Below are 16,409 nucleotides of genomic sequence, written 5' to 3'. Positions count from 1 at the left end.
GCTTGAAGAAGGTGTCTTCCAGAAACTGGCAGTAGGACTGGGAGTTGAGCTTGACTCCATCCTCAACCCGAAAAGGCCCCACAAGCTCATCTTTGATGATACCAGCCCAAACCAGTACTCCACCTCCACCTTGCTGGCGTCTGAGTCGGACTGGAGCTCTCTGCCCTTTACCAATCCAGCCACGGGCCCATCCATCTGGCCCATCAAGACTCACTCTCATTTCATCAGTCCATAAAACCTTAGAAAAATCAGTCTTGAGATATTTCTTGGCCCAGTCTTGACGTTTCAGCTTGTGTGTCTTGTTCAGTGGTGGTCGTCTTTCAGCCTTTCTTACCTTGGCCATGTCTCTGAGTATTGCACACCTTGTGCTTTTGGGCACTCCAGTGATGTTGCAGCTCTGAAATATGGCCAAACTGGTGGCAAGTGGCATCTTGGCAGCTGCACGCTTGACTTTTCTCAGTTCATGGGCAGTTATTTTGCGCCTTGGTTTTTCCACACGCTTCTTGCGACCCTGTTGACTATTTTGAATGAAACGCTTGATTGTTCGATGATCACGCTTCAGAAGCTTTGCAATTGTAAGAGTGCTGCATCCCTCTGCAAGATATCTCACTATTTTTGACTTTTCTGAGCCTGTCAAGTCCTTCTTTTGACCCATTTTGCCAAAGGAAAGGAGGTTGCCTAATAATTATGCACACCTAATATAGGGTGTTGATGTCATTAGACCACACCCCTTCTCATTACAGAGATGCACATCACCTAATATGCTTAATTGGTAGTAGGCTTTCGAGCCTATACAGCTTGGAGTAAGACAACATGCATAAAGAGGATGATGTGGTCAAAATACTCATTTGCCTAATAATTCTGCACGCAGTGTAGGCTTGGCTATAGAAGACATAAAACAACTGGATCCATTCATGACGGATGCATGCGGTTGTATTATTGTAACGAAAGCGTTTTTGCAGATCCATGACGGATCCGCAAAAAACGCTAATGTAAAAGTAGCCTAAGTCCTCACTTCTTTCCATTTTGTGGTCCCAGCTTGACACTCTAGAAACACCAGGAAAGGTCCATTCTGCCAATCGTTGGCTGAAGCAGGTCACTGTAAAAGGCAATGATTGGCTAAAAGGGCATTCCTGGAATTTTCAGCATGGTGAGCCGGGACCAGAAAGTGGAAAACGGGGTGAACCAGAGCAACATCTGAATAGTAGTGGTGGCTGAATCACTGCGGGTGTGTATGAGCTCCTCAACATGTAAAAAATTATTATTTTTTGTCTTGATCAAACCCTACAAAAACATTATATACGTTTGAATGGCTCTGGTCTGGTCCTCCCACAGAGGTGCCTGCATATGGCACATGGCTGCAGCCTATCACTGTCCCCAACTAACAGTGATTGGTATGTCAGTATGCACATCACAGCAGTACATGTATCTCGGACAAACCCTTTAAGGCTGGGTTCACACGGGCGTCACGTTTTGGCTCAGGATGTGTCCCGGGTGCATTGCAGCAAACCCGCGCGAGTAGATACGCAATTGCGATTGCGTTCCGTTGTTCAGTTTTTATACAATGTGGTACCCAGACCCGAACTTCTTCACTGAAGTTCAGGTTTGGGTTAGGTGGTGTGTAGATGTAATTATTTTCCCTTATAACATGGTTATAAGGGAAAATAATAGCATTCTTTAATACAGAATGCTTAGTAGGTGGTCAATTGAGGGTTAAAAAAATAAAATTAAATTAACTCACCTCCTCCAATTGATCGCGTAGCTGCCGGTCTCCAATTGGACCATCGCGTAGCTGCATGGTTCAATCACATGGTCCATCACCACGGTGATGGACCATGTGATGTGACGTCACCACAGGTCCTTTAGCCGGCAGCTCATGATTAAAGAAGTAAGAAGAGATCGGCAACTACGCGATCAAGAGGAGGAGGAGAGTTATTTTTTTTTTATTTTTTAACCCTCAATTGACCTTTTACTAAGCATTCTGTATTAAAGAATGCTATTATTTTCCCTTATAACCATTTTATAAGGGAAAATAATACAGTGAATAGACTTTCATCTTAGCAACCATGCGTGAAAATCGCACCGCATCTGCACTTGCTTGCGGATGCTTGCGATTTTCAAGCAGCCCCATTCACTTCTATGGGGCCTATGTTGCGTGAAAAACCCACAATATAGAGCATGCTGCGATTTTCACGCAACGCACAAGTGATGCGTGAAAATCACCGCTCATGTGCACAGTCCCATAGAAGTGAATGGATCTGGATTCAGTGCGGGTGCAATGCGTTCACCTCACGCATTGCACCCGCGCGGAAATCTCGCCCGTGTAAAAGGGGCCTAAGGCTAGGTTCACACATGCAGGTTTTGTTTCAGGTTTTGATGTTTTTTTCTTTTCTTTTTGCAGTAAATAAAAAAGCGAGGACAAATATAAGTTCGTCCTTTACACTTTTCCTTCCTTTCTGATCTCTGGAAAGCCTGGCTTTGGATATATGTTACCCTACCTGTCCATTGTCTCCAATATAAAACTTTCTACATTGTACATATGTGGCTTAGGCCAGGAAATAAGTGGAAATGTGCTCCTTTGTGTCTTCTCCAGGGATCTCTTCTTATCTTTGGTTAAAAATAAAAAATTGCATGGGAATGTGGATCCTTTGAATGATGCCAGTGTGACTTGAGTCTTTCCCATATCTCAGGGTCTCGTATGTCTGTGCTTTCTGAAGTTGTGTTAAGTCAGATGATACAGCTCATAATGAGTACGTTTGCCAGAGGGCATCTTGAATAGAAGCGTGCTTTAGTGTCTTAAATCTAAGCTGTGATCAAACATTCCCTAAATCCCCAAATGGTTCCCTTAGGTTGACAACCGTTTTTATTTGCACATTATCACTTTTTAAAATGAAATAGAAGCTAAGTTCCTTTTGCCTAGGGTGGTAGAGTTGAGTTAAAAGTGACATGGCACTATTTGTCTTCTGTGGGTATGAAGTGGTGCTTTTACTGTATCTCCAGAGGCCTGTTCATCTGTCTAGAGTAATATGAGATGATGTTACCTTTCACTGCTGCCTCACTTGCTGTGGATATTTCAGATCTTTTCCCTTCGATATTTTTCCATGTGTATCATGGCTACCTGTTATTATTTAGACTGATTGAGGTCCCAGTCGCCTGAGCTCCACCGATTTTTATTATTTTATTTATTTTTTAACTTATTTGATTGTGATGTCTTGAAAGTCTACAGTCAAAAAAAGTATAAAATGATGCACAAATTATTCCAATGAAATAACGTTATCCTTAAAGGGGTTCTCCAAGATTTTCATATTGATGGCCTGTACTCAGGATAGGGCGGATGTCCACTGCCAATCAGCTGTTCAGGGAAGCCACGCTCCGGTGAGCGCCTTGGCCTCCTGACAGCGTACCAAGCACAGTACCGTCCAGTGGATAGCGGCCGTGCTTGGTATTGCAGCTCAATCCTCTTCAGTTGAATAGGGTTGAGCTGCACCTAGGCCATGTGACCAATCAATGTGACATTACTGGCCTCGGAGGAGGCCTAAGCGCTCCGTCGCCTCTTCATCGGCAGGGGTGCCAGAAGTTGTAGCCGCCCCTATCAGATATTGCTGACCGATCTTGAGGATAGGCCTTAAATATCAAAACCCCTTTAAACCCTTTAAATGTTATATTCTGTTAGAAAAGTCATTATATGTGCAGGATATAGAAAAAAATCCTAACCATTTTATAGTCATGAAATAACAGTCACTTTATAATATAAACCATATAACATTCATTAGGTATAGTTTTCTGTACAGAATGCAGGCAGCAACGTAAGCAGTTGCCTTGGCCATGTACGCAGACATGAATATATCTCTACTGTAATAGTATTTTCTTTTTTGTGTAATAAACTAGAATGTGTGTTTACCAGATTTTACATTTCTAATATAGTATATCTATATATTTCTGTATCTAGTATAGACTACAGGGGAGATTTATCAAACTGGGGTAAAGTAGAACTGGCTTAGTTGCCCACAGCAACCAATCAGATTCCACCTTTCATTTTCAGAGCTCCTTTGCACCAGTTTTGATAAATCTTCACATAGAACTGGAGAAGTCAGGTTTATGTCAAATGAAGTTTGACTCACTTTTATAGAGCATGTTCACCTTCTTACAGCTAACTTAAAGTGGTGCTGTACTTTCAGTAAACTTTTGATACGTCATAGGGGAATTTACAAAGTTTAAATCGGTGGGAGTCTGAGATCACCACCAGTCTCTAGAATGAGGGGAGAGAAGTGCTTGCTTCTCACTCTTTGTTCTGGAGATCGGTGTCCTTATGACATCTGAAAAGTTTACTGAAAGTACAGTGTCACTTGAAAGAATTAATCTACAGAAAAAGGTGAGTAGCAAATATTGCTGCCCATAAACATGACATGATTTCAGTAGATTAAGATAAGTGGCTGTTGGAGACCTCTTGCGCTGTTTATCTCACCTGAAAACAAAGTAGGGTATGGCCCCACGGTCAGGTTTCTGCATGCAGTTTTGAGTAGTCAAAACCAGGAATGAAATTAAAATACAGAACAGCAGAAACATGGCGGCTATGGCGTCCATTGTGCTGTGGAGCGGGTGCAATCTTCAAATACCCACCATATATGTACATAGAGGTCAAGAAGGGATTACATTGACTTGAGTCATATGTTTTAGGTAGCCTTTCGCAACTTATACATACAAATAAGTTGCTGGAATTTTGGCCCATTCCTCCTGACAGAACTGGCGTACCTGAGTCTCACAAACTTTTCAGTTCTGCCCATAAATTTACTATGTGGCTGAGGTCAAGGCTTTTTGATGACCACTCCATTTACTTCACTTTCTTGTCCTTAAGGTATTTTGTCACAACTTTGGAAGCAAAACCCATTTGCGCCCAAGCTTTAACTTCCTGTTGCTTCAATATATCTACATAATTTTTCTTCATCATGATGCCATCTATTTTTTGTGAAGTGCACCAGTCCCTCTTGCCGCAAAGCACCCCCATGACATGATGCTGGCACCACCATGCTTCACAGCTGGGATGATGTTCTTTGGCTTGTAGGCCTCCACCTTTTTCTTGCACACATAACGATGGTCATTATGACCAAAAAGTTAAATTTCTGTTTCCTGATACCAGAGGACATGTCTCAAAAAAGTAAGACCTTTATTCCCATTTGTAGTTGCGAAGTGTAACCTGGCTTTTTTATGGTGGTTTCAGAGCAGTGACTTCCCTGTGGAGTGGTCTGTCAGGTCATGCCGATATAGGACATGTTTTACTTTTGATATAGATTCTATTGTACTAGTTTCCTCCCGCATCTTTACAAGGTTGTCTGTTGGGTCTTGGGTTCATTTATATTTTTTGCACCAAAGTACTTTTGCACTTATGTCTCCTTCCTGAATGTTATAATGACTGCATAGTCCCACAGTGCATACATTTGCATATTATCATTTGAACAGATGTACGTGGGACCTTCAGACATTTGGAACTTGCTCTCAAGGATGTACCATACTTGTGGAGGTCCACAATTCTTTTTCTGACTTTTTGGCTGATTTCTTTTGCTTTTACCATGATGTCAAGCAAAAAGTCAAGTGGGCCTTGAAGCCTATCAGAACCCTTTAAAGCCATTATGTAGTTTTCTGGAATTCTCCAAGCTATTTAACTTGGTGTATGTAAGGTTGAGCCATGGAAATACGATGAAAAAAATTGAAGCTAAAATAAATCAGTGTCTTCAGTATAAGGGTCCATTCACACGTCCGTTTTTTCTTTCCTGATCTGTTCCGTTTTTTCAGGAACAGATCTGGACCCATTCATTTTCAATGGGTCCTGGAAAAAATCAGACATTGAGCTGTCCGTTTTTTTCCAGGACCCATTGAAAATGAATGGGTCCAGATCTGGTCCAGATCTGTTCAGCAAAAAACGGAACAGATCAGGAAAGAAAAAACGTACGTGTGAATAGACCCTTATTCTGACATCGTAGTGATCCTAACTGACCTAACAGAGGAAATTTCAGACATTCCCCTAGCAAATAGATTGAGTTGCCCCCTTCTATTAAAGGGTTTCTGTCACCCCGCAAAACTCCTTTTTTTTTTTTGGATAGTTAGATTCCTCATAGCGCGATATAGGAGAATATAATAGTCTTACTTACTTTCATGCGGCCGATTCTTTATAAAACGAACTTTTATAATATGTAAATCAGGGCTCTACCAGCAAGTAGGGCGTCTACTTGCTGGTAGCTGCTGCAGAAATCCGCCCCCTCGCCGTGTTGATTGACAGGGCCAGCCGTGATCTCCTCCTCCGGCCGGCCCTGTTAGTAATTCAAAAATCGCGCGCCTCGCGTCATTCGGCGCAGGCGCTCTGAGATGAGGAGGCTCGTCTCCTCAGCACTCCCTCAGTGCGCCTGCGCCGATGACGTCTTCTCTTTCGGTGATGTCATCGGCGCAGGCGCACTGAGGGAGTGCTGAGGATACGAGCCTCCTCATCTCAGAGCGCCTGCGCCGAATGACGCGAGGCGCGCGATTTTTGAATTACTGACAGGGCCGGCCGGAGGAGGAGATCACGGCTGGCCCTGTCAATCAACACGGCGAGGGGGCGGATTTCTGCAGCAGCTACCAGCAAGTAGACGCCCTACTTGCTGGTAGAGCCCTCATTTACATATTATAAAAGTTCGTTTTATAAAGAATCGGCCGCATGAAAGTAAGTAAGAGCATTATATTCTCCTATATCGCACTATGAGGAATCTAACTATCCAAAAAAAAATATATGAGTTTTGCGGGGTGACAGAAACCCTTTAAAGGGGTTGTCCGGGTGTAGAGCTGAACCCAGACATACCCTTATTTTCACCCAGGCAGCCCCCCTGAGGCTAGCATCGGAGCATCTCATGCTCCGATGCACTCCCTTGCCCTGCACTAGATTGTGCAGGGCACGGGCTCCTTTGTTTACAACAACACACTCCCGGGCGGTAGCTTCCGCCCGGCAGTGTGTTCGGTGATGTCACCGGCTCAGATGGGGGTGCTTTAGTGCTGCCCTAGCCGTTTTACTGGCTAGGGCAGCGCTAAAGCCCGCCCATCAGTGCCGGTGACGTCACCGGGCTTCCTGGCAGCCCCATGGAGAGCCCGGTACGTCAACGGAACTCTTCAAAATGCCTGCGCAATTTAGCAGGGCAAATGAGAGCATGAACTGCTCCAAAGCTCAAGTCAGGGGGGCTGCCTGGGTGAAAATGGAGGCATGTCCGGGTTCAGCTCTGAACCCGGACAACTCCTTTAAGTTGTTATACATTCCTTCTAGTCTTTCCCCTTAATGGCCAGAATGTCTAGTTAGGCCACTTTCACACAATCAGTGTTTGGTCGGCGTTTTCCTGTGAGTGGAGGCTACACAGAGATAAGTCTACTGGAAAGATTTTCTGTTCTGTGTTTTTGACCCACACCTGGTTTTGGCTCACAGTCACTGATGGAAATCACCGACTAAAGCACTGACGTGTGAATGAGGCCTTATGCAGTGATACATCACTTGGTAGATTTGTGATTGAAGAGGTTTTCTAGTGCTTGGCTATGGATACCTATCATCAGCATAAAAAATAAAGCAGCACTGGTCCCTTTGTATAAATGGTGCACACTTTCCTAGACACTGGTTCACGTGTCTATATACCATAATACAGTAAAAACTCCAGGCAGCACTCCGTGTATGATCCTTTCTTAATTGGGTACAATAAATGGTTATACATGGAGTGCTGACGGGAGTTTTTGTGTTGTATCATCAGTATCAGAAGAGTGGGGTTCAACATCAGCTGCTTTCAGCAGGCGCCAGCACCGGAAACTATACAGCGGACATAGCCAGAAATGTAAGGCTCCGTCCACGCTGTAGTGCCTGTGTTGCCATACTAGAGCTCAACTCCCAGTTGCGTAAAAAAAAAAAAAAAAAGGGACAGAGTTGAAGATTTAAGGGGGAAATTCACCTTCAGGACCACTAAATGTAGTTTATCACTTGAACCATATTGCCTTCAACAGTTTGACGCCATATTCAGAGATTTCACTCGGAGCAGTTCTACAGAATTTGCATGCATCTGCACATGAAAGGGATTCTAGAGCTTGGAGGATTTCCAAATGCTTGCTCAAATACAATTGTTCCCCGCATTCTGAAGATTTAACCGTTTTCTAACATTTTTGTATAGGGGATACTTTGGGATGTTGAAGTAATGGACTGGTATAAGAATAGGCCAGCACCAAAAGAGTGGCACATGCAGCAGGGAATAGTATCTTCTCATGGTCACTAGATGTGTGTATTGGTGTGATATAGCGGTTTGTGTTTCCAGAATGTATAAGCTCTAATATTACCAAACCTATTTCCTTTCATGTGACATTTACGCCATATTTACTGTACAGATAGGCCACCCCAGTGTTTTATAATGAATAATAAGGCACCGATCACACATGTCAGTTTTGATTTGGGCATGGAGTCCACACCGAAATCCATGCCAAATCCAACAGCAATGCTCTTCCCATGAAGGTGAATGCGGTGTCTGGCAACCTTGTTCAAATGCAATGGAAACAATCCAGGGGGATTTTTGCCTCTTTGGGAAATAATCCACCTCACAAATAAATAGCATGCTTCTCACACGACCGTATGAACGGGTCCGCATCTGTTCTGCAGTTTTCCAGAACGGGTGCAGACCCGTTCATTGCAATCGGACCGCAAAAGATGTGGACAGCACACAGTAAAAAAAACAGCACGGTCGAGCGAATGTATATCTGCATGTGGGGCTAATGACAATGGGTCTAATCTTTGTGTGTCAAGGGGAGATAGAGTGTCAATTTCGGAAGTGCATGGTGTCAATTCACTACCTATTGAAACGCTTACAATAAAAATAACAAATACTTTATTGGATTCATTTTTTTTTTTAAAGATGGGGGGGACGGGGTATTCACACTAAAACAAATAGTGGGTACCTGTGCCTATCAGGCGACAAGACAGCACCCAATTGGTGGTACATATAATTTGTTCCGCCACCTCATGGAACACATGTAATTGGTGCTGCCATTGTCACCTGTTATCTGCCTATATTACCCGACCCCCGGGTGTAAATATCCCCCACCCCCATCTTTTTTTAAATAATCAATCCAATAAAGTGTTGTTTTCATTTAAGGCTACTTTCACACTGGCGTTTCTGGGTCCGCCTGTGAGATCCGTTTCATGGCTCTCACAAGCGGCCCAAAACGGATCAGTTTAGCCCCAATGCATTCTGAATGGATAAGGATCCGTTCAGAATACATCAATTTGGCTGCGTTTGGTCTCCGTTGCATTTTTTAGACAGTCACTAAAACGCAGCTTGCAGCGTTTTGGTGACCGCCTGATGATGTGGAGCCAAACGGATCCGTCTAGACTTTCAATATGAGGTTCAGTGATGCTCTTAATACAAATGCTTAGCTCGATGGATGACGCAGATCAAGTGCAGGGATGAAGAGCATCCACGGGGGGCTACAGCTGTCTGCTGAGGCGCGGGGGGACTCGCTACCCTAGCAGGAGATTATGTGATTATGATATACTTAAACCCTCCTATGGCTATACCATTTCTATGTAGGTTTATGTCATGCATATTATGTGTATGCCCACATATAACACATTTTACAGGGATTAATAACATATACTGGTCTATGAAATTCAATAGGCAATGAAATGTTATATCTTTGGGAACATTATTTTTACGTGACCCTGGAGAAAATGTCATATTAGAATTTCAGCAGCATGTCTGTGGTTATTTAGTCATCTACTGGTAGAAAAGAGGGTTGGTCTGGGAGGAACCAGCTGACTGGCAGAGGAGGAGGATGGTGGACAACAGGTGGTCTTAAGACATGCTGTCTGAGGCACCGCTCAGAGCAAACATGTCACCCATTAGCGTGCAGGGGTTTGCTCTCCTGTGCTGCCTGCACATTCAGCTGGTCCTTGACACCCGCTCACCGTGCCAATAGTGACAACCAGTCATGGCTGTCAGACATGAGCTTGGCAAAACAATCAGGAGGCTAGCGCGTCTCTTTTTCTGGTTCCCTAAATCACTGAGAATCACAAGGAGTAGGAAGCTGAAGCTTCTGTGGAGAGCTGCTGGTAAGATGCTTTGATCCCTCTGTATTTCTGCATGCTCTGGTGTCAGCTTCTTTGCTCCTCTACCATTTTTCCTTGAGTTTTCAGTGGAGCTGTCCTCTCCCGGCTGTGTGGCATGCAATAGAGGCAGTGAAAGGGTTAGGCTATTGCTGGTGTGATGTGGGCCTGCAGAAGAGTGCATTGCAGAGACATGCACACAATGCCTGCCATAGATAGCATGGATTCATGGATCACGACTGCCGCTGCTTCTATGGATCCTGTCCAGCATGCATGGCCATACCTCTGCAGATGAACAGCTATATGAAAACTATACAATGCATATCACTGCACTGTAGATAGAGATGGGGTGGATTTTAACAAGCAGCCTCTTCTGCATCAATATGCGATAGGACAAGCTGGGACTCTGTAGACCTCATTGTGTGGTCAGCTATTGCAGCACAAATGTCATGTCCAGACATGAGGCTATTGTATATCATGTTACAATATAAGAATGCTATCATCAAATGTTCATTTACATCGTTATTTTACAGCAATTGATGCTTCTCATTGACCCTCTTGCATGTTGTAATATAAGAATATATAGGCTCGTCTGATTATTGTAAGCTGTTTTTCTCTTACATTTTGCACTCATGCCACGTCTCTTGCTGCCATATTTAAGCAGTCTGAAGCAAGGGTAAAGGGAATTCATCTGGGTGTGACAAATTTCTGTCACTCCTTTCCTTGTTGAACCTTGTCCAGTAAATTGCTGCTTAAGCTTCAGGATGGCATATCGGTGTAACTACACCTTAAAAGTTACATGATGAGAGACTAGGGTGTAGCCATGAATAACTCCTGTGCAAGCGTATTTAGGACATTTCCATCATTTGCAAATTACTATATGTAGAGATTGCTCCAGAGGGGCCTATGTGCTGAGGCTGTGGTGGCATGATTTTGAAGAATTACAGGTGATATGCAGAGTAGGAGCTGTAGTGGGGCTGCTATACAAAAATGTCTTCTTGGGGATGGAGGGTTGACGGTCAGAAAAAAATGTGGACGTTGTTAATAGAGCGTGTCTGTCAAGACCCAGCATATCTGTGTGGGCACCATGTAAAGTAATAGAAGGAAATTGAACACTTGCAGCTGGGTTGTCCCAAGGAGCAAAACTGATTGCTAGGGACCCACAGCAGTATAATCTGTGATTAGATTATTTTCATGGGAAAATAGGTTCAGCTATGGATGCAGTCTAAACAAATATTTCTCAATCTTATTATTGTGGGGGAACTCCTCCTTCCATTTGTACCTCAGAAAGGCGAGATAATGCATTCTGTAATTCTTCCCTAGTGCTTTCATTTTGTTAGCATTTGTCTGTGAACATGCTGATCTATCACAAAATAGCCAGGTCTAGCCTTTGCTATGTTCTAGAGCAGTGTTCCTCAACTCCAGTCCTGCCGATTATTATTTCAGAATAGCCCACAGAAAGTCCGGTTGCATTGACAATCATGATATTACCTGCTCAATACTAAGGAAATCCTAAAAACATGCTGTCCGCAAAAATGTGGATCCGTTTTTTATTGGCGAACAGTTCAGCTTGTCCGCAAAAATGGATTGCATTCCGTTTTTTTGCTGATCCATAGACTTCAGTAGGGCCATGTCCTGATTTTCACGGACAAGTATAGGACATGTTTCATTTTTTTGCTGAGCCGTGCAATGGAAGAAAAGGCTCCATAGAAGTGAATGGGATAGCCTCTAATCTGCAAAAAAATGGATACCTATTAGGATGTCATTAGTCTTTTGATGTTAAATCTTATAATATCACCATCGTGTAATATGACTACAGGGAGGGTGCCAATACATGCCCCTGACAACCTCCTCAATAATGTCATCTGTGGTGACATCACCAAGGCACAGTGATGTTTGTACCCCTGAAGTCACAAGTCATCATCCACCTTAAAAAGATGCACACCACACCATAAGCATGGGAAACGCCTACACCTGCGTGCATTAGCTATGGGTCCGACTCAGTCAATTTAAAGAGCTGAAACCTCTTCTGACCTCACTGCATTACAATTTGCTAAATATTCGTCCCATTGAATAGATTGTAATTGAGCTGCAATACCAGGCACGGCCACTTTTTGCTGCAGCATTGCAACCCCTTCAACAGCTCACTGGCAGGGGGGTCCATAGTTGGATCCTCAATTATCTAATTTTGAGGATAATAATTTAATTGTGATATCGGACCCTTGCATTTAAAAAAAAAAAAATCCTAATTGGGAGATTTGTTATATGTTATCTCATGGATTTTAAAGTTATTGGCCCACATCTGTTAATCAGTTTCTGCCAGTTTTTGGCAAAAAAAAAATATTTGCAAAAAGTTGCAAATTGTGCAAGAAATCGAAATTTGTATGCCATGTTCGCAAAAAGTTGAAAAAGTGTGTATGGCTTATTGAGGGGGGTGATGCCTTTTTAAAAGGCATGAGTCTTAAAGGGTAACTGTCATGTTTTTATCAATAAATTATTTTAGCATATGTTACTGCTGCAGCAGCATTATGCATAAAGCAATCTTTAGTTTCTTCACATACCACTCTTTTCCTTGAGTTTTTCCCTTAGTTACGGCTGTTTAAACATTTACAATATGAGTAACTTCTCAAGATGGCTCCTCTGCCAGTTCTCTGGGGCCAAAACTGCTTTCCCTCACTTCCCATACACACTTGCTGTAGCCAGCAGCTCCCTGCCAGCCAATCAGATTGGATTACTGAGAGACACGCCTCCTCACTCTAAAGCCTAATGCAGGCATGCAGTGTGGAAGACCGCCCCTCTGTCTTCTGTTTATACTAAAAGGAAGACAGAGAAGCCCTAGCAACGGTCTTTTAAGGGAGCAGTGGAAAGGGACAGAGGACATTAATGAAATCTGTTATTATAAGGGAATTACAGATGTTTTGACAATCATTGGCAGACTAACTCAGGTATACATGCCTAGCTCTAATAAACTAGCAAATGAAATAAAAATATGACAGTTACCCTTTAACCCCTTAAGGACTTAGGACGTGACCCCCCCGTGTTGGCGATCGCTGCAAACTGCAGGTCAATTCAGACCTGCGGTTTGCGGCTTTTACCTTATCCGGCGGTTGCGGGCGGCGGTGCCATCGGGTCCCCATGCGGCTGTAGGGGGGACCCGATGGCATGGAAGGCAGCGCGCTGCCTTCCAGTGACGAGCCTGTGAGATCCAGCCCCCTGGATCTCACAGGCCGGAAGCTGTATGAGTAATACACACAGTATTACTCATACAGCCAATGCATTCCAATACAGAAGTATTGTAATGCATTGTAAAAAGGATTAGACCCCCAAAAGTTGAAGTCCAAAAGTTGAAAAAATAAAGTTTTCCCCCCAAAAAATTTAAGTTTCAAGTAAAAATAAACAAAAACGTAATTTTCCCCAAATAAAAAAAAAAAAAATTGGTAAAAAATAGGGGGAAAAAAGTATACATATTAGGTATCGTCGCGTCCGTATCGACCGGCTCTATAAACCTATCACATGACCTAACCCCTCAGATGAACACCGTAAAAAATAAAAACTGTGCTAAATAAACCATTTTTTTGTCACCTTACATCACAAAAAGTACAACAGCAAGCAATCAAAAAGGCGTTTGCCCACCAAAATAGTACCAATCTAGCCGTCACCTCATCCCGCAAAAAATTAGCCCCTACCTGAGACAATCGCCCAAAAAATAAAAAAACTATGGCTTAGAATATGGAGACACTAAAACATAATTTTGTTTGTTTCAAAAATGATATTATTGTGTAAAACTTACATAAATTTAAAAAAAGTATACATATTAGGTATCGCCGCGTCCGTATCGACCGGCTCTATAAAAATATCACATGACCAAACCCCTCAGATAAACACCGTAAAAAATAAAAAATAAAAACTGTGCTAAATAAACCATTTTTTGTCACCTTACATCACAAAAAGTGTAATAGCAAGCAATCAAAAAGTCATATGCACCCCAAAATAGTGCCAATCAAACCGTCATCTAATCCTGCAAAAAATGAGACCCTACCTAAGATAATCGCCCAAAAACTGAAAAAACTATGGCTCTCAGAATATGGAGACACTAAAACATGATTTATTTTTTTGTTTCAAAAATTATATTATCGTGTAAAACTTACATAAATAAAAAAGTATACATATTAGGTATCGCCGCGTCCGTCTCGACCGGCTCTATAAAAATATCACATGACCTAACCCTTCAGGTGAATGCCGTAAAAAAAAAAAAAAAAAAAGGTGTAAAAAAAGCCATTTTTTGTCACCTTACATCACAAAAAGTGTAATATCAAGCTATCAAAAAGTCACACGCACCCCAAAATAGTGCCAATAAAACCGTCATCTCATCCCGCAAAAATAATACCCTACCCAAGGTAATCGCCCAAAAACTGAAAAAATGACTATGGAAACACTAAAACATGATTTTTTTTGTTTCAAAAAAGAAATCATTGTGTAAAACTTACATAAATAAAAAAGTATACATATTAGATATCGCCGCATCCATAACAACCTGGTCTATAAAAATATCACATGATCTAACCTGTCAGATGAATGTTGTAAATAACAAAAAATAAAAACGGTGCCAAAACAGCCATTTTTTTGTTACATTGCCTGACAAAAAGTGTAATATAGAGCAACCAAAAATCATATGTATCCTAAACTAGTACCAACAAAACTGCCACCCTATCCCGTAGTTTCTAAAATAAGGAATTCAGAAATTTCATCTCCATTTGCCATTAACTGTTGAGGAACACCTAAATGGTTAATAAAGTTTGTAAAATCAGTTTTGAATACCTTGAGGGGTGTAGTTTCTTATATGGGGTCACATTTTTTGAGTTTCTACTCTAGGGGTGCATCAGGGGGGCTTCAAATGGGACATGGTGTCAAAAAAACAGTCCAGCAAAATCTGCCTTCCTAAAACCGTATGGCATTCCTTTCCTTCTGCGCCCTGCCGTGTGCCCGTACAACGGTTTAGGACCACATATGGGGTGTTTCTGTAAACTACAGAATCAGGGCCATAAATATTGAGTTTTGTTTGGCTGTTAACCCTTGCTTTGTTACTGGAAAAAAATTATTAAAATGGAAAATCTGCCAAAAAAGTGAAATTTTGAAATTGTATCTCTATTTTCCACTAATTCTTGTGGAACACCTAAAGGGTTAACGACGTTTGTAAAATCAGTTTTGAATACCTTGAGGGGTGTAGTTTCTAGAATGGGGTCATTTTTGGGTGGTTTCTATTATGTAAGCCTCGCAAAGTGACTTCAGACCTGAACTGGTCCCTAAAAATTTGGTTTCTGAAAATTTCTGAAAAATTTCAAGATTTGCTTCTAAACTTCTAAGCATTGTAACATCCCCAAAAAATAAAATATAATTCCCAAAATGATCCAAACATGAAGTAGTCATATGGGGAATGTAAAGTAATAACTATTTTTGGAGGTATTACTATCTATTATAAAAGTAGAGAAATTTAAACTTGGAAATTTGCAGTTTTTTTACTTCATTTTTGGTACATTTGGTATTTTTTTATAAATAAAAATGATTTTTTTTTACTTCATTTTACCAGTGTCATGAAGTACAATATGTGACGAAAAAACAATTTCAGAATTGCCTGGATAAGTCAAAGCGTTTTAAAGTTATCAGCACTTAAAGTGACAATGGTCAGATTTGCAAAAAATGGCCAAGTCCTTAAAGTGAAATAGGGCTGAGTCCTTAAGGCAGCGGTTCTCAACCTAGGGGTCGCGACCCCTTTGGGGGTTGATCGGCCCTTTCCGGGGGGTCGCCTGAGGCTTCCTATTGTGGGTCGCCCGCACAACGGCAGCGGCCCCTTATCCTCGCGCACAGGAAGTGATGTCCTATCACTGCCTGTGCTTGAAGGAGCCTGACGTCTGGACGGGTAAGTCGGGCCGCCTGTCTGTAGAGGTCCGAGTTTTTTCGTTAATGACACCGCCGCTGAGCACCACTGCCACCAATGATTTAATTGAGCCTGGCTGAGCCTGGCTAATTTTATTTTAATTATTTGGCTGAGCAAGGCTTAATTTATTTGGGGGGACCCTGAGAACCATTGATTTATTTATTTGGGGGGGGGACCTGAAGCACCGCTGATTTATTTATTTGGGGGAGACCTGAAGCCCCGCTGATTTATTTATTTGGGGGACCCTGAGCACTTCTGATTTATTTATTTGGGGGAAACCTGATGCACCACTGATTTATTTATTTGGGGGACCCTGAGAACCGCTGATTTATTTATTTGGGGGAGACCTGAAGCACCACTGATTTATTTATTTGGGGGTACCCT

The 16,409-nt window shown here is 42.3% G+C and overlaps 1 protein-coding gene across 2 annotated transcripts in view; it reads left to right on the top strand.

Moving 5' to 3' along the window:
• The window catches only part of RASSF3 (Ras association domain family member 3), a 155,893-nt gene that overhangs the window by 28,086 nt on the left and 111,398 nt on the right, over positions 1–16,409 (top strand). Inside the window, exon 1 of one of the 2 annotated variants that reach the window (XM_040409370.1) lies at positions 9,961–10,096. The exons of the other annotated variant lie outside the window; for it this stretch is intronic. Within the exon in view, the coding sequence (XP_040265304.1) occupies positions 9,976–10,096 (121 nt within the window). The 5' untranslated portion in view covers positions 9,961–9,975. Of the gene's footprint in view, positions 1–9,960; positions 10,097–16,409 lie in introns of those variants that run through there. 2 annotated transcript variants of the gene reach the window in all.

The sequence above is a fragment of the Bufo bufo genome, chromosome 1 (genome assembly GCF_905171765.1).
Source record: "Bufo bufo chromosome 1, aBufBuf1.1, whole genome shotgun sequence".
Classification (NCBI taxonomy): Eukaryota; Metazoa; Chordata; class Amphibia; order Anura; family Bufonidae; genus Bufo; species Bufo bufo.
Note: the sequence above shows the minus strand (reverse complement) of the source record. Positions and strands in the feature narration are given on the sequence as shown.